Below are 27,212 nucleotides of genomic sequence, written 5' to 3' on the forward strand. Positions count from 1 at the left end.
ACTCAATGTGGGAAGGCCCAATGACGTCGTCGAAGAGATTTTTAGTAGAAGGGCAGACGCGAGGCGCTGCTGCCTGTTATTCCAGCGCTTCAAATTGGGTTTTAAAGGCAGGACAGCGCCGGGAGCGGACTCGCAGCACCCCCCACCCGCTGACATCTGGGGCGGAGCGCCCCCACCCTAAGAATCCCAGTCCTCTCCCCATCCGTCCCCTTCTCCCATCCGAGAACCCCCTCCCCAGTCTCTCCCATCCAAGAACCCCAGTCCCCTCCCCACCCGTCCCCTTCAACTATCCAAGAACCCCCTCCCCACCCCCTTCTGCTTCTCCCATCCATGAACCCCTCCCACCTCAGTCTCCTTCCCATTTGAGAACCCCCTCCCCCCCACCTGAGAGCCCCACACCCTTCTCCCATCTGAGTCCCTCCCCACCTACCAGCTCCATTCTCCTGCCGCCCAGGCCCACCACCCTCACTGCCTTAAAAAAACCCCAATTTGAAGCACTGGAGTAACAGGCAGCAGCGCCTCGCGTCTGCCCTTCTACTAAAAATCTCTTCCACGACGTCATTGGGCCTTCCCACATTGAGTCCCGCCCTCCTCTCAGGTAACTTCCAATTACCGCGAGGGCGGGTGGGACTCAATGTGGGAAGGCCCAATGACGTCGTGGAAGAGATTTTTAGTAGAAGGGCAGACGCGAGGCGCTGCTGCCTGTTATTCCAGCGCTTCAAATTGGGTTTTAAAGGCAGGACAGCGCCGGGAGCGGACTCGCAGCACCCCCCACCCGCTGACATCTGGGGCGGAGCGCCCCCACCACGTCGCCGTCGCGCGTTGCTGAACTTGGGAGGGAGGGAGGGAGAGTGGTGCTCGGGCGGTCGGGGCGGGGCTACCTGAGGCGCGCGGCGCGGTTGGTAGCCAGCGTTTCCTTGGCAGGGGGAGGAGTAGGGAAACACCTTCCTTGATGCGGTCCCTGCTTTCATTTTTCTGTTGGTTTTCCGCCCTCGACGTCATGACGTTTGACGCGAGGGCGGGGCAGCAAGTCGTTCAGTGGCTTCACCACCACGAACTTACGAACCGTTCTGGGAGTCTGAGTGACTTCAGAACGTTGTCCTCAGAACGTTGAGGGTGCCTTTTATTATATTAGATATACTTTTACATATGCAATTCCTGGGGTAATTATCTAAAAGCTCTCTTACACATAACAAATCCTTTATGAAATTACCCCCTCGGTAAATAAGTTCAAATGAGAATTATGGGGTTCGTGTTAAATAATGTATGTTAAATTTCATTAATACATATTAATGTGCTTTAACGCAGATTATTAACTGAATCTATGAATTTGCTATTTAGTACCCTGAAATGAAGGCTTTAAACACCCCCTCCCCCATTTCTCTTGCTGCATGAGACCTAATGTACTCTTCTGACATCACACTGCACACCTTGCAACTAAAGCTTTTATGACAGCAGGAAGGACAGATATTCACCAGCATATAAATATATAATAGTATAAGAGGCTGTACCAGCGAGAAGACAGAACTGGTATACACTTTCTGACCTACCAAATACACTCACAAAAATAATCTGAAACTTGTTTTGAATCTATTTATACATTTATATGTGGAGACTTGACATCAGCATGCACCTCCCAAAGGTTGGATGAGATTAGGTTTGCTTTCTGCACCTGCCGTTTGGTTTTCATTACTGGGTGAAATTTCCAGAAGCTAATAGCTACATGCTCTAATCAATGGGAAAACACTTTACTGGTCATCAATATAAACTGGACTCTGAATGTGCTGAGTGCTTTTATTGAGCAGCGCTTTATAACTTGGCAACAAAAAAAAAAGGCTTGGCAAGTTTATTGCAACCCTGCAGAGCATTAAGACATGTGAAGGCCAGTACCAAGAGGGTCAGAGTTCAGAATATACAGCATTGTAATTAGTTACAGCTATTTATTACTTTTACAAAATGAACACTAGACAATTCCTGAAAAATCAAGGCAACTGGTAACTTTGTAGGTGATCCCTATTTACTCGAAAATAATGTATATTGTTCTGGTTAGGAGCTTAGAAATAGAAACAAACCCCACAAACAATCAAATTTTCCAGATTTAACAGCAGTCTTTGAACAGTTGTAAACCAGGAAAAGGCTATGATGTCATTGTAAATAAGAATGAAGGGGGTCAAACTTGCTTTACAAAGAAATTTTCCTAAAGTTAACTACCTAGATGCCAAAGTAATCAGTTATACTAGTTCATAAACAGAAGTTTATAAGTGATCAGTTAAACAATTTTTCCCACTGCTGGCTAGCTGAAGCTCCCCATACCCTCCTCCTCCCAACCCCTCAATTGCAGCCCTTCAGGGACAGAAAAATACCTACTGTAACTAAGTGCACACCTTTTCCATAATTCTTATATACCACCTGAAAGCTAACTAAACAAACCTCCCATCTTCTCTGAAGGGGATTGAGGAGCCATCTGGTACTATAGGAAAAATGCAAACCTTTTTTGGGTGTAATCCCTTGGGAAAGACGAGAGGTGCTAGTGCCTCCAGGATGGACAGCAATGAGGGGAAGGTGGTGTTTGGGAGGCGAGAGTAAGGATGGTGGTCGTACTGCTGTGTTTGAAGAATAACTGAACAATGCTGAACTGTAGCTGGGTCGTCTCCCCTCCCGTCGGTTCCCATCAATGGCAGCCTGGAGCTCAGCAGGAGAGCTTAGCGATTTCTTCTCACACTCGTAGTGATACAGATACTTCATATACCTGGGGCAGATAGAAAGAACTGTCAGGTCCGTTCAGTGATAAATAAAAGCGAGTAATACTTGTAAATGCTTATTCTTTAGGATCCTGCCAGGTACCCGTTACTTGGATTGGCCTTGAAGGACCTTAAATCTGATGCAATATGGCAATTCTTAAGTTCAAAAAGGTTTCACTGCAAGTGATAATCGTGGCGTCACCTACCATGAGCGTTATTTGATGCAGGATCCAATGCATAAAATGGGCCTTGCAGTAAATAATTCCCGACAGTATAAATTAACATTTAGTAAATGATCCTCAAAATGAAAAAAAGCATTATACTGTATCTTTCTAAGTTGAACAATGAAACTTACTGGCATTAGGGGTAATAAAGGGTAGGACAAACAAAATGCTTAGATGGAGGAATGTTATTCATGCCCGCCATCTCTCTCCTGACGTAATACAACTGCTAGGCCTCATGGAGTCATATGTAAGGTGTCCAATACCCTTTGTCCTGCTCAATACTAACTGCTTTAAGAACAGTCTTTTTCTGACAATATTTCGCTCTTTATTTAGTGAGAAGCCAGAGAGAATTTTTTTAAACATTTTATTTTGGGTTTTGCTCACTTTTTCATTGGTAGATCAGTGTTGGCATTTTATCTGATCTTTTCATATTAATACATTCTGCCACTCACTGTGTGCGAAGTGTGAACGCTGCACTGGTTATAGAGGTTGGTAAGTTAAGGCCTTTGGTGACTTCTCTCCACATCTTCTTATTAATAACTTCCACCAGCCCACCCTTCTCAGTCACCAGCTTGTAAAGCATGTAGAGATCCAGCAGCTGTTTCGCCATGATGGGGATCCGACTGATAGGTGTTCCTGCAGTTAAAACGCAACAAAAGATAAAATGGCATGTGGTGAGGAACAGCCAGAAAGAGAAATATCAAGAGCAAAACCAGCAAATGAAAAAGAAGGAAAGGAGAACCAGAAACAAGGAAAGACAAAGGAAAGTTAGAAAACCAGGAATAGGGAAAACAAAAAAGTGTGGAAGAAAGAGGAGAAGGGAAATAAACATCAAATAGTCAGTACAGTCACTGAAGTTCAGCTTCCTCTGTACTGATAATTCAAACCAATCACCAATGGCTGGTCCAATGCTTGTGATAGTGGAAGGCAGCAATGGCATACCCTGGTATCGGAAGATGAACCATCAGAAAAAAATAAAAATAAAACCCCAAAACAACTTATGAACTTAATTGTGCTAGAAAGTTGATAAATCTATTCTATAAAGGCGGGATCAGGAGTTGTTTTACTATCTTTGCAAAATTTTGAATTATGTTTTAAATCGTTTCTTTCCATGTACATGAGTTGTACGTATAGTTTTTATTATATATCATATTACGGCTTATAGTGAAATGCTGTATTATCAAATTGAAACAAATTCACTACGAATGATTAAAGCAGTCAGTCACAATACCATAAAACATCCCAATGCCATTTCATACAAGTTTTGCATCAATTTTCTAAATAGGACACTTATCAGCAGCAAGACTCATAGAAGATTGCAAGTGATGTGAGCACATCACACCATTTTTGCAAAAACTTCATTTGCTACCAGTACAATACAGGGCTAAATTTAAAACTCTAAGAGGCATATTTTCAAAGCACTTTGGGAGGCTAAGTTCCATAGGTTTCTATGGAACTTTGGGAGGCTAAGTGCTTTGAAAATGAGCCTCTATGTCTGACCTTTAAGGCCCTGAAAAGAAATGGCCCAGAGTACCTGAAAAATAGGATGACCCTCCACACACCGCCAAGGACACTAAGGTCCTCCCCAAGGACTTTCACTAACCACAACCTCTCCAAAAGACATTACACGATGTGATAGCCGCAAGCGAGCCTTCTCCAGAGTAGCCCCCACACTCTGGAATGCACTGCTTGAAAGGATGCCCTTAACAGGAGACTATCTCTACTTCAGGAAGCAGGTGAAAACTTGGCTCTTCAACCAGGCCTTTAATGGAAAAAGTAACTAACTTGTTAGTCTCACTCACATACACAACGAGTGACTCAGACTGCACATACTGCAGTAGGACATGTTTATCCACTCATAACCTAGCTGAGATAATATTTAACGATCTCTCTGACCTCATGTACAACTTTCTTTAAATCAGTCACTGCAGCTCCTTGTGACTCTGGGCAAGTCACTTAACCCTCCATTGCCCCTGGTACAAAAATAAGTACCTGACTATATGTAAACCGCTTTGAATGTAGTTGCAAAAACCTCAGAAAGGTGGTATATTAAGTCCCATTTTCCTTACTTTCTAACTCTTCCTACTTTCTTACCTATCTATATGTTACATCTTTGCTTTACCCTTCACTATCAATTATAATGTTCTATTACATATTGTGTTGACATTGTAAGTAGTATATTTATTTATTTTATTTTTTTGCATTTGTATCCCACATTATCCCACCTAATTGCAGGCTCAATGTGGCTTACATAGTTTTGTATTTGTTTTTGAATATTTTTACTGCTGTAATTGCCAATTTCTCATGTTTGATCTATGCTTACTGTACACTGCCTTGAGTGAATTCCTTCAAAAAGGCGGTAAATAAATCCTAATAAATAAATAAAGTTTGTATTAACATGCTCTTTAAAAGTTCATGCTAACTCAGCAGTTATTCACATATACAAACTACTCCTCCCTGAGAACACTAAGACTTGCTGCCACTTGGCTAAGTGGAGCAGTGCTCCCTGCTTATCTTTACCAGAAGCTTGAGAAGAACAGCAAATTCCAAGAGGGAGGGGAGCCAGATTGAAAAATGTAATTGCCAGTACTGAGGAAATGCCTTTGAGTCAGTCCCTGAGAGAAGGGTGGGGGAGGGAGCATCCCACCTTAACAGATTTGAAAGGAAGTAAACATGTGAATGTGATTCAAGTTTCGAGTATTAAAAAAAATAACAAGGAATTGAACAGGAAGGCTGAAAATGAGCATCGTGGGACAGGATGCCAGTGCCAGATCAAATCCTTTGAGCAGCCGGTTTCAGGTCCTGTCACCTTTGTGATGGATTACTGTCAATAGGCACGTGGTGATTAATGATAGAGAGGTCAAAGGGCAGAATTCCAGAGGGAAAGGTCACCATTTAAGGGCAGACCTTGCTTTCTTTTTCTTTTTTTTATGGCAATCTAATTTTACTGTATGCTCAAGCCAAAGTCATTCCCTAAGGGTGGAGCCTCAGAATCCTTTTATTCTAGGCTGAGGCTGAAATTTCTTTTTTAATCTGATAAGGACTTTTCCTGCTCTCCACATGCTGTTTGTGTCAATGAATGAATGAATGAATATTTTTCACCACAGGCGGCCCCAGAAATCAAATCCAGCTCTTTGCCCTAGGCAGCCTCTCCTGAAAAGTAATCAAACTTGAATGATGGCCTTACAGTCCACTGAAAGAGGTTACTGAGGCCTGTCTTTATATAGCTAAAAAATCTCGTTAAAAATAAAGTAGAACAAATCTCATCTAGTGAAAGCTACATTTATGTATAACCATCCTCTCTTTATTAAAAATCAATGGGTTGATTCACTGTGACTTTGGGCAAGTCACTTTGGGGCCCTTTTAGTAAAGCTTAGCATATGCTATATGCTATGACGCCCGTAGGTATAAAATGAGTTTCTTAGCATTTAGTGCCTGCTAATTCTGTTAGTGTGAGCTATGCTGTAGTAAAAGACCTCCTTTATCTCCCATTGCCTCAGGAACCCATTTAGATTGTAACTCCGAGGCAGGGATATATGTACAGTGCTGTGTACATTTAGAAGTGCAATAAACTGTATTTCTACTCAGCTTTAGGAGGCAATTTTAGAAACATTACATGTGTTAAAAAACGCTATTTATATATGTAAATCCACATACAGGAATAAGTAGCAATTCTAGAAGAGGTGCTAGTTATATGTGCATGCAGATGGATTGCACAGATTTGTGTTCAGGGTGTGATTTTATTTATTATTTACAGACCACCACACAGGATGGTATATAAAAACAGGAAAGATATGGTCAGAAATAGCGCACAAACCTGTGTAAACTGAACAAAAAAATACCTTTGGACAAACAAAATAACAGAACAAAGGAAAATGTCAGCCACTGCTGACTCCTAATCTCACAGAATTTCAAGTTTTCCAGAGTGGAAAAAATAGCCACCCCAACTTTCATCCATTCCCAAGCTCCCAAATCAAGAAAACGTATGCTCCGTAAATCATACAGGAAAGCTAATTAAAGATTCTGTGACTAGGTGAACCAACCAGGGAAACCAGAAAGGCATACTGGGACCTTTTAACACCTTTTTTCAGATGAAGAAACTGCTCCTTTAATTGGTTAATAAAAAGAAAACAAATAAGGGATAATTATACTCTTTTTTATTGAATTGAAAATACATTTTTTTATCTAACTGTTGAAGGCTAGAACCAGAGAGACAGAGAGAGAGAGAGAGAGAGTGAGTGAAGGGGTATTAAACAGGGAGAGATGGATGGGGTGACCAGGTGACAAAGCAGTATAACTGTATGGTTTATAATACCATAGGAAACCCAGATCTTTGTGAAGTCTTTTCTTGTTGGTGTCAAAATATTTTATCATTTTAACCTCTAAAATTTAACTTCCTGGCTTAACTTCCTTTCAGTATTCTGACTATAAAGTTGTTGCTGCAGTGCTCAAGTCCTGAAAAACGATCACACAGAGGTGTCACCTTGGTTTGCTTTGTAGTGTCTGAGTTGACACCAAAAAGCAAACCAAGGTGACACCTCTGTGGGTGAGCTTTGGCAGGGCCAAATCACTGCATCAATGACCTTAAAAAGTCAGGATACTAATAGGAATCCAGGAACACAGGATGTTTGAAATTAAAATAAGACACTTCAACACCAACAAGAGAGGACTTGATCTAGATTTCCTATCACATTATAAATCACAAACATATACTGCTTTTATCACTTTCTGATCATCTATCCATCTCTCCTGGTTTCTTTTTTAAGAAGAGAATGCACTATGGACATATAATGCACTCTCTTAACAATTCGTTTTCACACACAAATAAAACAAAAATAGTTTGTGTGTCAATCCTTAATTTATACTCCTACTTCACAATGAATGTTTCAAATTCTCCATGTACTGTTCACATAAGATGAAATTATAAGGCAACCATGTCTTCAAAGTGCATGTAATTAAGCTGTGAGACACTATAGCCCTGTATATTTATAGATTTATATAGGCTTTAAAATGGAAGTGAATTCCCACAGACAATCTAAAGGAAAACATTAGCAGATGGAAGGCATGATTAATACCCCTTCATTTCAAAGTCACCAAATGTATTTAGCAACTGGCAAGGAGACATCTTCATTCATAAAACATTGACAGGCCAGATGCAGTGGTCCAATCAAACTTACAATTTTTTTAAACATTTTATTTCATAGTTATAAAATACTGTGGCATATGGTGTCATCATCCATCATCTAGAGTGCCTGGATACTCATCTATCCTTTGTGACTCAATTTTCATACCAATTTATTTAAACAATTTGACAAGAAATGTGTGGACAGATGGGTAGGGGCTATACATATATACATCTAAAATTTAAGCAGAACAAAATGACATCGTTCACTGCCTGAGTTTTTACTTATTTTTCCATTGTTAACAGACATTGCTCTTAACTACTTCTTTTCTCCAAATAAAATCTAATGGGTCAATATTTAGACACCAGAGTCGGCATTTTTCTCAAAATGCCAGCTGCAGTAATCAGAAAATATCCAACTATTCAGTGCCAGTATCCAGATAGTGGCTGGTACTGAAAATCCAGATAAGGAGCCGGCATAAGGTAGCTAAGATATCTGGATAGCAGACCGAGTATTGTCACTATCTAAATAAAAGTTCTGGGACCACTCTGGTTCCATCTCGGCACTATCTGCATAGCACAGAGGTGGTCTGTAAGGATATTAAAAGGCATAATGGATAGTGCCTCTGAATACCCTGGTCAGCAGTATATCTGAATAACGGATCCGCTTTTCTAGATAAGTGCTTTTAAATATGGACTCATTTATATTTAGAAGATCTACGCTTGCTGTAAGTAACTTGCCTAGTAATGGCCTGAAAAACTCTTCAAAGAAGCTGTATATTGACAATTATTGTGATGCTGACATGCTCATTTGTAAATTTCCCACGAGTCAGTGTTCTCATTTGCATGCAACTTTGCTATTCATGAAATGAACCGAGTAGCAGAATTTAATACAAAATGCTGATTTTCAAACAGCCAAAAAGGTTTTAAAAAATGAAAAATGGTATAACAATCTTTGACAGGTGCCATTTTTTGTGACATTCAAAAATTAATGAACTGCTTTGAAGGGATGTGTATTTGTTTGAAAAAAAAAAAATAAATAAAGAGCTAAAACATGATGAATGAGACCACTGTAGGCTCGTTCTCTCCAAACAAACCAAGTGGACATGGGTTCTGAATGTCCTGAAAATAAATGCACCATTATAGTCTATAGGACAAAGAAAGCAGCACTTGTATTTACTTGGCTAATGCAGGGATTGAACACATAATTCTTGGGAGTGGAGGCTACAAAAGAATTAGAGCTGAAGCCACAAGAACTGCATAGTGAGTGAATAGTTACTCTCTGAATAACAAGGACACATTCCCCAGGAGAAGCCCACTAAACTAGCATTTGATTTGTTTATATCCTGCCTAATCACAAGACACAGTCACCTACAGTGCTGGGGAGCTGGGGCTATATGTTAGAGAGGAATTGAGTCAAATAAAGTTCTGCAGGAAACAGAAGGAACCATGGATCTTTATGGATAGAAATTGCATGTATGACGTGAAAGAGAATAATGGTAGGGGAATAATACTGCTTGCCTGACCAAAATGAACAGACAGATGATGAACAGTTTAGCAGAAATTAGGGATGCTAATAAAATTGGCAATAACAATGGGTAATTTCAATTACTACACTACTGTAACAGACACGAACAGTAATGGAAAACGCTGTGCGAAAATCAGAAAATCAAAACAACTCATAGCTGAAAATATAAACTGTTCCAGTCTCTAGGCAACTAAAATAAAATAAAATGGGGCAAAAAAGACCTCAGATTCTCAAGGCTCAAAATATCCCATTGGGAATAACTTTCAATGGGGAAGAGTGAAATCAATTATTGGTAAAACAAACAAACAAAACACCTTCCGCTTCTCCAATTTGAAATCCCAGATACTTTCAAAAATAGAAAACACCCAACATGGAGACCAGCAACAGTTTTTTCAAGAGCCAATGCAGAATGTTACTGTGAGCTGCAGTGATGAAAAACCAACCCTACTTTTTTAAGGGGTTTGAAACATGCTCTTTCTAATGAAAATGATTAAAAAGAGTTTCCAGAAGGTCTTTTTTTGCAAAAGTGGTCTAAAAATACCCTATTTTTGGCGTTTTTGCAAAAATCATCAACTTTACACTAAATTTGTGAACTAATGGAAAATATTAGAATGAAATTTTAAATTCGAAAACCTTGTGTTGATAAGTTGTTGTGTGCAAAGTTTCACGTTTATCACACCTTTAATTCCAGAGATATAAAAAGCCTAACTTTACAATTTTTTCGTGCCGCAAATTTTTCGGACCAAGTTTGCTCCAAGTTTTCTTCATGGAATTCGCTCATGAAGATTTTTTTTTATCATTTTGTTTAATAGAGCGCAAAAAGGTGTACAAGATGGCCAAGTTTTGTTTCTCTCAACAAAATATTGCCGGAGATACAGTGTCTCAAAGTTGCCGAAATCTCGGAGTCATACCATAGAAGGCTGCAGTATGGGGTCAAACAGATTATTATATCTCAGCAAGTATTGCATCAGCGAATGTAAAACTTTACCAATGTTCATTGGGGACAAAATTTCATCGAAATCCGTGATGGTCGCGCAGGGACCACCAGACCACTTGACATGGAATGATCCAGTAATTTGCATGCTCATTGCATATAGCATACCACCATATATAGATAGATAGATAGATAGATAGATAGATAGATAGATAGATAGATAGATAGATAGATAGATAGATAGATAGATAGATTTTAGTTATTTTGTGGTAAAACCAGAATGCTCAGCCAGCTCTATGTCTTTCTGCATAGGCCACTCATGGCCCAATGATCAAAGGTAAATGCAGGTGGCTAGACGCCACTAGCGCCAGACTAGTGCCTGCATTTACCTTCACACACATGATCAGAGGGCAAACAGTGCCTCTGCCAGGCAATAGTGCAGAGCTCATTTAAATTAGATTTAAATAAGCTCTGCGGTATTCCACCCTATGGTCAGAGAACAGCGCTCTGACCATTGGGATGGAATAGCACCATAACCCTATGCCAGCCCAGCGCTGGCATTAGGGTTAAGGCTCTGTTCCCATCTCCGGTCCAAAGTCAGGCAGCCCGGGATACCACCATCAGCTCTGACCTGGTAGCTTAGTGCCCCCCAATCCCTCAGCTCCCCCAACAAAACGAGGGCACGGGGGCCTGGAGGTCCAGTGGACCTCCAGCTCCCCTAACCCCCCCCCCCAAAAAAAAACACTTGGTGGCCCACTGGGCTACACCCCCACCAGCCCTGGTGGTCTAGTGGTCCCCTCCAACCCTCCTCCCATATCTCATCATTCGATGGAGGAGGAAGAAGCACTCCCTCCTCTTCCAGTGCCATCTACAAAATGGCGGCATCCTATCCAGTGCATCCTGGGATGCAATGGGCAGGGCTTATCTACCATATAAGGAAAGCCTCACCCACAGCATCCCAGGATGCACTGGGCAGAGCACTGGAAGAGAATGGAGTGCTACTCCCTCCTCCATGAAATATATGGGAGGAAGGGGACTGCCACACCTCCAGGATGGGTGGGGGTTCTAGCCCACTGGGACACCTGAGTATTTTTTTTGTGTTGGGGGGGGGGGGGTGGATATCCATCAGACCTCCAGCCCCCCCCCCCCATGCTCTCATATTGAGGCGGGATTGGGGGGGCTGGAGGTCCACTGTTCCTCCAGTCCCCATGTCACTGTCCCGGAGGGTTTTGGGGGCACTAGGCCACCAGGGTCTTGCTTTTCGGGGGTCCGGGACCAGCAGTTCCTGTGTTTGACAGGTCCGGGCTTTTGACAGCCTGGACCTGTCAAACAAGTGTAGGAGGATTGTGCCTTAGTGCACAATGCTCAGGCACAATCCTCCTGCACTTTTACCCCTATCATCAGAGCGAATAGTGTGCCTAAATTTGCATGCTATTAGCTCTGATCATATGGGTGTTAATGCCCTGTTCCAGCGCTGATTTTAGAGCGCTGATCATCTGCCTGTCAGAGAGGTGTTTAACCCCCCCCCCCCCCCTTCAAGCCTTAAGTTCAATAGTTTTCAAAACATTCCATCATTTAAAATACTTATCCAATGAGACTTGAAATGTACCATTCACATCATCAGAAGGGATACAAAGTGGTTCCAAAAGAGGCCCTGTTTTGCTTCATAGCTGAGTCAGGGGAAACTGCAAACTTTCCTATTGGCAAAATTGCTTTCAAAATGGTCCCAATATTGACTGGATAAATGTCATGTCAAGACCTGCTAGGGAAGTAAAGTTCCTAGTTGAAATAAATGACTGCTTTATTGAGCAGCCTGCTCCAGGGACAAATAATAAGGGGAGCTATTTTAGACATATTCCTTAGAGGAACACAGAATTTGGTGCAACAGGTTAACAGTGTTATGTCCACTTGGCAATGCTGGTACATAAGTATTGCCACACTGGGACAGACCAAAGGTCCATCAAGCACAGCATTCTGTTTCCAACAGTGGCAAATCCAGGTCACAAATACCTGGCAAGATCCCCAAAATGTTCAATACATTTTATGCTGCTTATCCATAGGAGTGGAGGAGTGGCCTAATGGTTAGGGTGGTGGACTTTGGTCCTGGGGAACTGAGTTCAATTCCCACTTCAGGCACAGGCAGCTCCTTGTGACTCTGGGCAAGTCACTTAACTCTCCATTGCCCCATGTAAGCCGCATTGAGCCTGCCATGAGTGGGAAAATGTGGGGTACAAATGTAACAAAAAAAAATCCCAGAAAAAAGCAGTGTATTTTTCCCAAGTCAATTAAATAATGGTTTATGGACTTTTTCTTTAGGAAGCAGCCCAGCCCTTTTTTAAAATCCGCTAAGCTAACCACCTTTACCACATTCTTTGGCAACGAATTCCAGAGTTTAATTACACGTTGAGTGAAGAAACATTTTCTACGATTCATATTAAATTTACTACTTTGTAGCTTCATCGCAAGCCCCCTAGTCCTAGTATTTTTGGAAAGAGTAGACAAACGATCCACATCTACCCGTTCAACTCCACTCATTATTTTATAGACCGCTATCATATCTCCCCTCAGCCGTCTTTTCTTCAAGCTGAAGAGCCCTAGCTGCTTCAGCCTTTCCTCATCGGGAAGTCGTCCCATTCCCTTTATCATTTTCGTCGCTCTTCTCTGTACCTTTCCTAATTCCACTATATCTTTTTTTGAGATGCACTGACCACAATTGAACACAATATTCAAGGTACGGTCGCACCATAGACCGATACAAAGACATTATAATGCCCTCACTTTTGAGGTAACCAGATCAAATCCGATTTAAAACTGAAAGGAGGACACAAGGAAAGTTTACTGTGCTGGCACTTAACTTTCAAAAGGGAGACTGAGGAAAATGGTTAAAAAAATAAAAACAAGAAAAGAAACTAAAAGGAACAACTGCAAAGGTTAATAGTTTACATCAGATATGGATGCTGTTCAAAAATACTATCTTAGGACTTCGGATCACATGTATCCTACGTATTAGAAAATGCAGAAAGAAGGCCAAATGACATTAAAAAGTGAGGTGAAAGATGCTACTGTAGCCAAAGCAATATCTTTCAAAAAATGGATCCAAATGAAGAAAACAAGAACAGTTTAAGCACTGGCAAATTTGATGCAGAGCATTAAGAAAGCAAAAAGATTTGTTTAAAAAAAAAAAAAAAAAAAAAAAAGACATGCTGTAGAGGCAAAAACTCAATTTTTTTCAGGTACATTCAAAACAAGAAGAGGGAGTCTGAGTGAGACACTCAGAGAGGACAAGGCAATAGTGGAGAGATTAATGATCTGTTTCAATCTTTACTAAGGAAAATGTAACGGAAACCACCCATGCCAGAAATGGTATTTAATGGTGACAATTCAGAAGAATAAACAGTGAACCTGGAAAAGGTATTAGGACAAATCAACAAAGAGTAGCAAATCACTTGAACAGGATGGTATACACAAGAGAGCTGAAGGAACTCAAATATGAAACTGGCAACCTAATATTAGTAATCTATAACTTATCGTTATAAATTGTCTAGGGTGCCTAATTCTAAAAGAGGGTGATTCAGGAAACTATAGACCAGTGGAGCCTGAAGTCAGTGCCAGTAAAAAGGTAAATACAAAGAACAAAATTAATGAACACACTGTAGGTATGGTATAATGGGACAAAGTCAACATGGATTTTAGCCAAGGGAAGTCTTGCTTCACCAATTTGCTACATTTTATTTTTTTGGAAAGAATGAATAAACATAGGGATAAAGGTGAGCCAGTTGACAGTGTATCTGGATTTTCAGAAAGAATCTAACAAAGTAAGGCTTCTAAGGAAATTATAAAAGCCATGGGAAACAGACCAGCTGAAACAGTGCCAAAACCAGTCCAAAATCTTTTTTCTGCCCGGTTTTGGCAGAAAGGTTATTCTAATTTTCAGCCATGTTTTCAGTTGAAAATGAGAATACATTTTTGGTGGAAGCCGGAAATTTGTGCTTTGCCTTCCTTCCTCCCTCCCCCTGAACAGGGGTTGCCCTTCTTCCTGGGGCCCCCTCCCCAAATAGACTTACAATCCCTCGTGGTCTAGGGGTACAGTTGGGGCAGGAAAGCTTCACAGTTACTTCTGCCCATTCCAGCTCTGTTCTCAAAATGGTTGCCAGGACTGGGGGGCATCACTTTTGTCCCGACTACAGCTCAGTGTATGGTAGTAGACAGAAAAGCAAACATAATGCGAAGTATTAGGACGAGAACATAAAATAAAACAAAGAATGCACCACCTGTTCCTCCGATCCCATCCTCACCAACTTACTTAACACCATCTCCCATACTGTCACCCCCTTCATCTGTCGCATCCTTAACCTCTCTCTCTCCACTGCAACTGTCCCTGACACCTTCAAGCACGCCGTAGTCACACCTCTCCTAAAAAAAACCATCACTTGACCCTACCTGCCCCTCCAACTACCGCCCCATCTCTCTCCTACCCTTTCTCTCCAAAATACTTGAGTTCACAGTCGCTGCCTTGATTTTCTCTCCTCTCATGCCATCCTCGATCCACTTCAATCCGGTTTTCGCCCTCTACACTCGACAGAAACAGCACTCTCTAAAGTCTGCAACGACCTGCTCCTCGCCAAATCCAGAGGCCACTATTCCATCCTCATCCTCCTCGATCTATCTGCGGCGTTTGACATTGTCAATCATGATTTACTTCTTGCCACACTGTCCTCTTTTGGGTTCCAAGGTTCTGTCCTCTCCTGGTTCTCCTCTTATCTCTCCCACCGCACCTTCAGGGTTCACTCTCATGGATCTTCCTCCACTCCCATCCCACTATCTGTTGGAGTTCCCTAGGGATCTGTCCTTGGACCCCTTCTCTTCTCAATCTACACCTCTTCCCTAGGCTCACTGATCTCATCTCATGGTTTTCAGTATCATCTTTATGCTGATGACACCCAGCTATATCTCTCCACACCAGACATCACTGCGGAGACCCAGGCCAAGGTATCGGCCTGCTTATCCGACATTGCTGCCTGGATGTCCAACTGCCACCTGAAGCTGAACATGTCCAAAACCGAGCTCCTCGTCTTTCCACCTAAACCCACTTCTCCTCTTCCTCCACTCTCTATCTCAGTTGATAACACCCTCATCCTCCCCGTCCCATCTGCCCGCAACCTCGGAGTCATCTTCGACTCCTCCCTCTCCTTCTCTGCGCATATCCAACAGACTGCCAAAACCTGTCGCTTCTTCCTCTTCAACATCAGCAAAATTCGCCCTTTCCTTTCTGAGCACACCACACAAACTCTCGTCCACGCTCTCATTACCTCTCGCCTTGACTACTGCAACTTACTCCTCACCGGCCTCCCACTTAGCCATCTATCCCCCCTTCAATCCGTTCAGAACGCTGCCGCACGTCTTATATTCCGCCAGACCCAATATACTCATATCACCCCTCTCAAGTCACTTCACTGGCTTCCGATCAGTTACCGCATACAATTCAAGCTTCTCCTCCTTACCTACAAATGCACCCGGTCTGCGGCTCCTCACTACCTCTCTACCCTCATCTCCCCCTATGTTCCCACCCGTAACCTCCGCTCACAGGACAAATCCCTCCTTTCTGCACCCTTCTGCACCACTGCCAACTCCAGGCTCCGCTCATTCTGCCTTGCCTCACCCTATGCCAAGCCCCCTCCCTACCCATCTTCAAATCTCTGCTTAAAACTCACCTCTTCAATGCTGCTTTCGGCACCTAACCTTTCGAGAAATATAGTATGCCCTATCAGATCGTCTTTTAGATTGTACACTTGTCTCTAGATTTACACCTGTCTTTTAGATTGTACACCTGTCTTTTAGATTGTAAGCTCCTTGAGCAGGGACTGTCCTTCCATGTTAAATTGTACAGCGCTGTGTAACCCTAGTAGCGCTTTAGAAATGTTAAGTAGTTACTTAGTTAGTAGTTAGTTAGAGTCTCTGTATTGCATCTGTGATACGTCTTGAGACTTGTTTGCTGTATCTCATCTCAAAAAAAAAAAAAAAAAAAGATATAGCGGAATTAGAAAAGGTACAGAGAATGGTGACCAAAATGATAAAGGGGATGGAACAACTCTCCTATGAAGATAGGCTAAATAGTTTAGGAATCTTCAGCATGGAGAAGAGATGACTGAGGGGAGATATGATTAGAGGTATATAAAATCCTGAGTGTAGTAGAACAGGTACACATAAATTGTCACCTCTTTCAAACAACAAAAATGCAAAGAATACGGGACAAGTTGTGAAGTTACAAAGTAGTGAAAAATTTTTTATATTTTTTTAACTCATTGCATAGCTAAAGCTTTGGAATTTGCTGTTGAAGAAGGTGGTAAAAGTGGTTACCATAGCTGAGTTTAAAAACAAGTTTGGATAAATTACTGAAGAAAAAGTTAATAAACTGTTAAGGCAGACCTGGGGAAACCCACTGCTTATCTCTGGGATAAGTAGATTAGAATCTAGCTACTTTTTAGGATCCTGCCAGGCACTTGTGACCTGGATTGGCCACGGCTGGAAACAGGAATCTGGTCCTGAAGGACGTTTGGTCTAATCCAGTATGGCAATTCTTATGTTCTTATAACTTTCTATGATGGCTCAAAGGGCAAATCTGAGGGTATGCCTCAGCTGCTGCTACCCAAGATTCTACAGGCATTTTATTTTCAAAAGTGAGACGATAAAATGAGAAAAATTGTAAAAAAAAAAAAAAAAAAATTAAAAGTAGCAGCAGGAAAAGTTAAGGATTTACAATAGGCATGCATATTGTTCAAAAATAACATCACGGAAGCCCAGACCAGATGTATTCCAACAGGATCAAAGTTTTGCAGAATGCATTTGCCATTAGAAAGCTATCAGCAGAGAAAAGCTACTGGGCTATCTAACAAGATCAGTTAGAGATAATTTCAGGGGAGGGTGCTGATAACAGGAAACTCCATCTTGAACTGCAAGTAGCATCAGCAGCAAGGAAATTACAACATAATGGAAATCCCAGAAGCTGTAGTTGGACTGGTAAACAGTAGGTCCTTTGTGACAAAGAACTGTACACTGGAATAAAGCCTAAACATTTAAATCTTTCTTTCTAAATAGGAGCCTCGACTGCTTTCCTGTGAAACTTTCTGCCAGTGCAACAGAAAATAGGTTACTAACATAAATGTTGCCAAACTGGGACAGACCGAAGGTCCATCAAACTCAGTATCTTGCTTCCAAACAGTGGCCAATCTAGGTCACAAGTACCTGGCATGATCCCAGAACAGTAAAACAGATTTTATGCTACTTATCCTAGAAATAAGCAGTGGATTTTCCAAAGTCCATCCTAATAATGCCTTATGTACTTTTTTGTTTTAGGAAATTATTCAGACCTTTTGTAATCTCTGCTAACTGCTTTTATCACATTCCAGAGTTTAATTTCTCTGATTTGTTTTAAATTTACTACTTAGTAGCTTTATTGCATTCCCCTCTATCATATCTCCCCTCAGCCATCTCTTCTCAAAGCTGAAGAGCCTTAGCCGCTTTAGTCTTTCCTCATAGGGAAGTCATCCCATCCCCTTTATCATTTTTGTCACCCTTCTCTGTACCTTTTCTAATTCCGTTATATCTTTGGGATGACCAGAATTGCATACAGTAATCAAGGTGCAGTCGCACCATGGAGCGATTCAAAGCCATTATAACATTCTCATTTTTGTTTTCCATTCCTTTTCTAATAATTCCTAACATTTTATTTGCTTTCTTAGCTGCTGCTGCTGCACACTGAGCAGAGTTTCAACATATCATCAACGATGACACCTTTTCCGGAGCGGTGACTCCTAATATGGAACCTTGCATCATGTAGCTATGTTTGAGTTCCTCTTTCCCACATACATCACTTTGCACTTGCTCAAATTAAACGTTACCTGCCATTTAGATGCCCAGTCTCATAAGATCCTTTTGCAGTTTTTCACAATCCTCTTGTGATTTAACAACTTTGAATAACTTTGTGTCATCAACAAATTTAATTACCTCACTAGTTATTCCCATCTCTAGATCATTTATACATATTATAAAGTCTCCTCTTTGAAAGTAAAATGCTAACGCATTGGAATTCCTATGTGTACTTAACTCTAGAGCTTATATTGAATCTGATCATGTTATGATCACTGTTACGCAGCGGCCCTCAGCATCATTACCTTCTGCACCAGATCATGGCCTCCACTAAGGACTAGGTCTAGAATTGTTCTCCCTTCTGCTCCATAAAGCAGTCCTTGATTTCATCAAGGAAGCAGTCCTTAATTTCATCAAGGCCTTGCCATCAAATTCTCCCAGACAAATCTGTCTACGGACACACTGAGTTCCCCACAAAACTCTGACTCTACCCTAACCCTCTTGGTGTTTGTTTGCCCCTTCTCCTCTATTCTCTCCATCCAAAAGATTTGAGGTCTTCATACCAATGTTGGTGCTGCTTTGCCATATTGAAGTGAGTGCATGTTTATGTGGGGTAAAGTGGGATGGGTGAGGTTTTTGTGTCAATGGAATAAAGCGAGGTTGGACATAAGTGTGGGTGTGTGTTTAGAAAGGTAGATAGGTGGTGACGAGGGGGGAGGGGAGGGAGTGTACCTCTTGCTATATATTGTGTTCCACTCCACCATGTAGTCTGTTCTGCCCTGCCTATACTCACTTCCCTTGCACTCCCCCCACCTACTTCACCCATTCCCTCTCTTTCTCTGAATGCTGTCTCCCCTCCTTCCTTTCTCATTCACGTTTGTTTCCCAAACCTTCTCCCCTTTAATCCTTCTTCTCCTTAGCTTTGCAGTTCCTTACATCCGAAAGATCTTTGGCCATGACAGTAGCCTTTTTGTTTCCTCTACCAGTGGGAATCAAGCTCGCTTTTGGCAGTAGCTTTCTGTTCTGCTGCTGCTGGCAGGGGCTCCCCATCAATAGACACTGGAACGCTTCACCATGGCAGCAGCCTTTTCTTCTCTCAATGGGGGAAGAGGTCCATCAGCACTTTAGTACATTGCTGCTTCAGGTCTTCTTTTTCCTTGGTCCACAGGAGTTTACAGCCCTTGATGCACCAATACCTTCAGGCTGCTGGTGTCTGCCTTTATTCAAAAGCAAGCACAAGTGAAAACAAACGCATACATATGGATAGATAGGAAAAGTCAGACAGACCTTCCATAAGAGGCGTTACTGCTTGAGCAAGAAACAACTAAAGAAAATTTTGCTAACATACATATAAAATGGCTGGTGTACTTGTAAGAATTAAAAATGCTTTCTTCCTTATGGCAGCAAGAATCTCCCCACCCTCACCACACACCCCATTTTCTAGATTAAACCTTCATCACTTGAATTATTTTCCAAATTTCAACGGCACTTCCCTTGAACTACTGCTTTACTCTGTCTCTGTTCTTTTTGGAACATTAAAAGACTCACTTATTACTCAGAAGGTTTGAAAAATCTAAATCTATAAAGTAGCTCAGCAAAGTTTAAAATCCTTTCTGATCTATGCAACCAGCCAGCAGCTTGAAAACTTTTGTTGACAATAGTCTGTCTGCTTTACAACTTATTTTTATTTCCTGACTGAATTCAAGATCGCAAAACTCACAACTGAACCTTGTCAAAATATTTCTTTCCTATTTTAAAAAGCTTTTCCGAGCAAATCCTTTTGTCTATATATATATGTATATGAGAGAGAGAGAGAGAGAGACAATGAATCATTAAAACTTGAAAAGCCACCACAATCCTTTGAATGGTTATGTCCTCCACAAATTAAGTCCTATCCAAGAAACTAACACTGGGGTTACTAAACTGCTGGCGCAGCTGGCTGTTCGCTAGTGCCGACACAGCCCATTTAGCAATACTGCACGGATTAGTAAACAGAACCCTAAGAGCTGTATGGTATCATCGCAGAATATATGCAGTTCCAAATAAGGCTAATTTTTGTAGCTGGTACAGTGGTAGTCATTTTAGGTTAAGCAATTCTAACTTGTAAGAAACTGTGCTATGTCTCTGAAATCCACAATTTTTGATAAGACTATTGATTTTTTTTTCCTATTCTTTCAACTTCAATTTGAAAATCCTGGTACTTTTGTTTTTGAACTCTTTCCCCAACATATCACCTGATAATGACATTTCACCAAACCATACATATTTCAGTTCTATCATTGTTATATCTGCCGTATTGTAATCTATCAGTCTGGATTCCAAAATCCCACAATAGTTTTATATTTTCGTTTTCTATGACTTCATCCTTAGAGGCTCTTTTCCTAAGCAACGCTAAAAAGTGGCCACTGCTATCCCCACTGCGGGTCTTTCCCACACACTGAGGCCAATTTTAGCACGGCAGTAAAATGGCCCCATTTTCCATTACTCTTATTAATAGCCGTGCGCTAATTTTCCCATTAGCGAATAAGCACTTACAGACACCAATTTTCAAGGCAATAAGGGCTCACATACTAACCACGCGCTAATCTGTTATCGTGCGGCGATGTAGCTACACTAACAGATTAGCGCAGAATACGCCTACTCTTCGCCCCTAGGCACACCTCCAGCGCTTAAAAATAAATTCTATTTTTTAGTGTGTGGAAAGCACGTGATTTCAAAACTACCGCAGGGCACCTGAGCATGCCCTGTGGTAGTGTTTTTTTACCCTGCGGTAAGCATGCATTAGTGCTGCTTACTGCAGCTTAGTAAAAGGGCCCCTATATGTCATGTTCCCAATAATGACTGAATTGTGCCATTTCCTATAATCAGAACAGGCAACTTTGCTGCATTTATTGATAATCTGGTTTAGTTTCCTCTTTCTGTACCCAGTCTAAATTTATTGCTATTGCAAACGTTTTTGATTTTTGTCTTCAATTTGTTTGAATCACTTACAAGCTCATTTTCAAAGCACTTAGCCTCCCAAAGTGCTTTGAAAATATGCCTGTTACTGTTGTACAGAAAAAACTACTGCTACTGTTTCTTTCTTCAGACTTCCATTCCGTACCTATTTCCATGTTAAGTTGTTGTCTGCAGTTCCTTCTATAATTTTCAAATATTGTCCAACCAATTGCTTATTTTTCCAATTTTTTAAACTTTTTGTTATTCCTGTTTCGTTTCCATACATTTAAACTATTTTTCATTTCATACTTTAACAGTTGCTTTTTGTTGTTTAGGCCTCTTGTCTCTTCTTCTGCAGTTTCACTTCTGTGAAAGATAAAGCCTATTGCTACCATTGCATGGGTTAAGAACATGATGTACAGTCATTAGCTTTCTAGTTTTCTGGTCTAGACTGTCTTACTGTGTCCATTCAATAATGGGTACAACCCATGTATTTATCACTTTTACTGTTTTTCCTCCATTATGCTTTGATGTTAACATTTTCCAAACACGCCTAACATATTCTGTTGTAGTTTTCGTTTTAATCTGATCATATATGATTTCAGATGCTTTGAGAATTTGAAAATTTCTGTAAGTTTCTTCTGCTGGTAGTCCTTTAATGGTTACCATTCAGAAATCCAATTTTTCCTCTTTTAATGATGCAATTGCACATTTAGTCCAAATTCCACTGAACTATCCTTAATGAAAATGAACACTATTGAGTAGTGACTCAAGTTCAGTCTTAGATTTTCCATATAGTTTGAAGTCATCCGTGTATAACAGATGTGAGATTTTCAGACTTTTAAATTAACCATGTACAAGTTCTCTCACACACACACAAATGCTTTCTATAATTAGATTTTGTCTTTTTGAGGACAAAGAACTGACAGGGAGCATGGTTTGTGATGCAGTCATACAACCTACATTGCTCACAAATGATCAATTTAATATTTTTGAGCCATTATTATATTATAGACCAGAGACATTTATGAGGTTGTTAGATTTTAATGATTCATCCGGTAGAAACTACTGATGGATGTTAGGCCCTCTGCGCAAATATGCAGGAAGTCTGCAACTGTGAAAAGAGGCAACAGATTTTATACTCAAGGCAGCACATTCTTCATGTAATTAACATTCTTGATATGTTATTAAGGGCAGCAATCTACACCAAGATGTTAATGGGTGTGTGAGGAGTGGGCGTACAAAGAAGGAGGGATTGTGACTAAGCAGAAAACAAGAATTAAAGGAAGGAAAGTGATCTGGCTGTGTAAGTACATATGTCAACAGAAAGCAAGGGAAAAAAGCTGAATGTCATGAAATGGTTAGAGAGTTAACATAGGAAGGAAAGTACTTTTTGGTGACAAAAAAAAACCTTTGATAGTTAATAAATCATCATGCATAATTTTCTTCTACACTTGTACAAAATTTGATAAACTATTCATAAAGGCTTAATCGGAGACCTCTCAACTGCAAGACTCTTAATATCATCAAAGTCAAGATTACTCATAATAAAATAAGGAAATAATTATTTTTTTCCACAATGGAAAGGAAAACACTGTAGACATCACCATCATACGACTCCTTCAGATTATCTCGAGATCATCAAACTACTGATCCAGCAGGCAGTGATGATTTGTATGGCTTTGAAGCTGTAACAGGTTTAAAGGGACATTTCATATATGTGAAATTTTTTTATTCCCTCACACTGGTTGCAAGTTCTTCCATTGGGCAATCTCTACTCCAACAAAACTAAAAATGTGCACTTAAAAAGCAAAGTGAAATTAAATTCAAGGAACAGTTTATCAAAAACATTCTTCACAAATACTGCTTTAAAATTAAGTGGTATATCCACCTTTCTACCATTTTTTTCATCTGCCCTAACTCATCTCCTAATCTAATCCACCAATGAACCTCCAGCTGCTCACTGTCTTAATCTATAACCGCTCCACTTAAATTCGCATTCACCATATGATGATCAATTTTCACCAGCTGATGTGTTTGGTTACACATCAGAAGGAGCTGTGACCTAGGAGGGGTGAAAAATAAAGAGAAATGCAGGTAGTATAATCAATCATTATCTATGCCAACAGGCATCCCTAATCTTATTGGCACCTTAGTAAAAAGCCAAGAGAAGTCAGGATGCCTGCTGAATAAAGGATGCTGACAGCCACTGATGCAGGGGTAGTATACAAAGGCTCAGTTCTAGCATGACAAGAGATCCCATTCTACTGATTAGGAAGCCTACCCTCATTGAACTCTGTCCCTCTCAAACTACTGCCAAAAATTCCAATCATCAAGTTGTGTGCAGGAAGCAGTGCCCCCCTAGGCATGTGATGTGTACTATTCCCATTTCCACTGATCCTTAGGGACTGGCATTTTCATCCTTACATCCAAACACCATTGTTTCAGTTTTAGATCAAGTTCCCTTCTCAAATTCTACTCTCAATTTGTAAAAACAAAGGTCAAACAACAAGTTGTAGGTTAGATCTTTTTACTGGACTCAGTATATCTACAACCAGCATTAGGTCAAACTAAAAACATCTCAGACCTTGAGTGATCTGATGGAGAAAAGCTCTTAAAAGCAATCACCGATTCAATAATAATGATTTGGGAACTCTAGACTGTCTTTCCAAGTATAGCTCCAGGTGGTTAACCGCAGGTATAATATCAACAGTAAGCTTCAATCCAATAACAAGGTACCATTTGAAACTTCTTCATTAACTTGACCCTTATTTACGTATATCGATATTCACCAAATGCAGCAACCACATGTCATTCTCAAAATCTAAGGTAAAATGTGGCTGTCAGGGTAGACAAGTAGTAACAGTACTGCCTCTAGGTAGCAGTGAAGAACTGATGCTAATGATGGCTTTCCCTGCCAAACTAGCAACTAGCTATAAAATGAAGCTAAACCCACAGTAAAGCGTAAAAACACTGTGCTCTACATCCCTAACCACTAGATGTAGAGCACAGTGCACTGAAGTCGAGGGCTATGCTCCTTTGCCTACAGAGAAAAATCACCTTTTTCTCTCTATGTAGGTTTGCTTATTTATTTCATATGTACCTTAAAGTGAATAACATTCAGGTACACCAGGTATTTTCTTGTACCTGGAAGGCTTACAATCTTAACCCCTCTATTTACTAAGCCGTACTAACAGATGCTGTGTTGGGCTGTGTCGGCATTGCCGCAAGGCTTAGTAAACAATGGGGTAAGTTTGTACCTGAGAAAATGGAGGGTTCAGTGACTTGCCCAAGATCACAAGAAGCAGCAGTGGAATTTAAACTGGGCTTCTCTGGTTGTCAGCCCAGTTCTCCAACCACTAGGCGACTCCACCACTGTAGTGCAGAAAGTTGGAGGAACTCATTCTATGTTGCAATGTTGTTACACTGTGGCAGACTGGTTAGCACACCTATGTCAAGTCAGAAGTGTAGAATGTGTTGCTTTTTGTGGATTTAATAAAATACACTCAAAACTGAAATCAAAACCAAAACAATCAATATTAATTAATTATAGCTGGCTATTAAAAGAAACAAAATCATACCAATCTCCCTTTAAATTAGCCCAATTTCCTTACTATATAAACTGAAAATAATCAATTGAAGATTAAAACTCTGCCATAATCAATTACTAACTAATGATATTGGTATACTCTCTTTTCTTGTTTAGGATCAAAGCAGCTTCTTTTATTCCAAAGTATCACATGAGCCCATGGAAAAATCTGGAAGAAATTAGCATAAATATTTCACAAGTATGAAGGTATGCAGAAATTTCACACTAATGGCAAGTGGGCTTGGTATATTTCTGCTAACAGTGATCAGTCAAGGGAATGCAATGCTGGAATCTGCTGGAGTAGAGGAGTAGTCTAATGGTTAGTGCAGTAGCCCGAGAACCAGGTCAATTCCCACTATAGCTCCCTGTGACTCTGGGCAAGTCGCGTAATCCTCCATTGCCCCAGGTACAAAATAAGTACCACAGAAAGGCGGTATATCAAATCCCATATCCTTTAGTGTTCTGTCTAAACACTGTGCAATCGTTTCCTTTATTTCAAAGGGTGCATCTTCATCCACTTCCTCACCATTGCTTCCTCTGTCATATTGGAGTCCTTTTACTAAGGCATGCTAAAAGATTTAGTGTGTGCTAAATAATAAGCCCCAATAGGAATATAATGGGCACCTTATTTAGCGTGCCTTAGTAAAAGACCCTATAATGTTGCATCATTCTACCTCTTTCAATTTTAAAAGCACTACTCAAATTCTGTGCACAATCTTTTAAAATTTGGAAGATTTTACACTATTTATCCACATAATACAATATAATCATTGCCTTTGAATAATAATTAAAATGTAATAGAGAAAACCATCGCTCAAAGGAGAATTGTTTAAAATTCATGCTCAGAATGGCTCCCATCTTAAATCTCGGCCTTCCTTGCCTCTCTCCTCCAGATTCCACCATTCCATTTCTATTTACCCTACACACACATAGGGTTTCTTTCCCTACCCAGGCTCTATGTTTCCCATCCAGCTATGTCTCTTTTTGCTCCCTCCAGACTAAGGGGTAGATGCATCAAGCAAACGTAAAAAAATCAAAATCGTTAAAGGCCCTAACGATTTTTAAAAAACGAAGAATGCACCAAAAAAAAAAAGTCACACATGCTCAGATCGGTATAGAAACGTACAATGTATCAAAGAATCACAATACACATCGTTAATCGGCCCCCCAAATCATGCGCAGAGCAGCCAAGCGTTATGTTAGCTGCTCAGCGCATGCCACAAACAGTCAAAACACAGTCAAATCACAAGCACATGGCTCCCAAATCAAAACAAAAAGAAAAAAAAAAGGGTCGGGAGGGGGCAAGGGCGCTCATCAGGAGCATCCTGTACAGACGGCCTTGCCCCCCCCCCCCCCGCTGCTTCCCACTTTCCGCCGCTCCCCCCACCCCGAAAAAGCAAAATTCAAGCAGCCCTGCTCCCCACTTTCCGCCGCTCCCCCACCCCGAAAAAGCAAAATTCGAGCAGCCCCTGCCCCCCTCCCTTCCTCACTACTCTCTCACCTCAGCTCCGCCTCCCGACATCCTCCGTCCTGTGCCCCGCCCCCTTTTGGGGTCGTCGCCACCATTCCCCTCCTCCATCGGGCCCCCTCCCTCTTACCGGGCCCGTGCAGCGCCTCTCTCCTCTGTCCGAAGGCGCTGCACGGGCAAGAAGAAAGCCTGATGCCTGCCTTCGCCCAGCTTCGATGGCGCGTCTTTCTCCTGCTGGGCCCGCCCCTGTCTGACGTCGGTTACCTACGTAGGTTACTGACGTCAGACAGGGGCGGGCCCAGCAGGAGAAAGACGCGCCATCGAAGCTGGGCGAAGGCAGGCATCAGGCTTTCTTCTTGCCCGTGCAGCGCCTTCGGACAGAGGAGAGAGGCGCTGCACGGGCCCGGTAAGAGGGAGGGGGCCCGATGGAGGAGGGGAATGGCGGCGACGACCCCAAAAGGGGGCGGGGCACAGGACGGAGGATGTCGGGAGGCGGAGCTGAGGTGAGAGAGTAGTGAGGAAGGGCGGGGGGCAGGGGCTGCTCGAATTTTGCTTTTTCGGGGTGGGGGGAGCGGCGGAAAGTGGGGAGCAGCGGGGGGGGGGGGGGGCAAGGCCGTCCGTACAGGACGCTCCTGATGAGCGCCCTTGCCCCCTCCCGACCCTTTTTTTTTATTTTTATTTATTTATGTTTTTCTGACGTCCTTTGGACCAATCACAGCGCTTTTAGCTCTGCTAATGCGCTGGGATTGGCTCAAAGTTTGTTTATTTTTTTCTCTTAATGATTTTTCCTGGCACAGAGCTGT

The 27,212-nt window shown here is 41.4% G+C and overlaps 1 protein-coding gene across 2 annotated transcripts in view; it reads right to left on the reverse strand.

Annotated features, from left to right (window-relative positions):
• Window positions 1-27,212, reverse strand: part of ARID3B (AT-rich interaction domain 3B) — a 237,685-nt gene that overhangs the window by 71,023 nt on the left and 139,450 nt on the right. For both annotated transcript variants that reach the window (XM_030187552.1, XM_030187545.1), the window contains exons 5-6: window positions 3,418-3,601; window positions 2,490-2,749 (exon numbers count right to left, since the gene is read on the reverse strand). In XM_030187552.1, the coding sequence (XP_030043412.1) occupies window positions 2,490-2,749; window positions 3,418-3,601 (444 nt within the window). The remainder of the gene's footprint in view (window positions 1-2,489; window positions 2,750-3,417; window positions 3,602-27,212) is intronic.

This window comes from Microcaecilia unicolor, chromosome 1 (assembly GCF_901765095.1).
Source record: "Microcaecilia unicolor chromosome 1, aMicUni1.1, whole genome shotgun sequence".
NCBI classification, from domain to species: domain Eukaryota; kingdom Metazoa; phylum Chordata; class Amphibia; order Gymnophiona; family Siphonopidae; genus Microcaecilia; species Microcaecilia unicolor.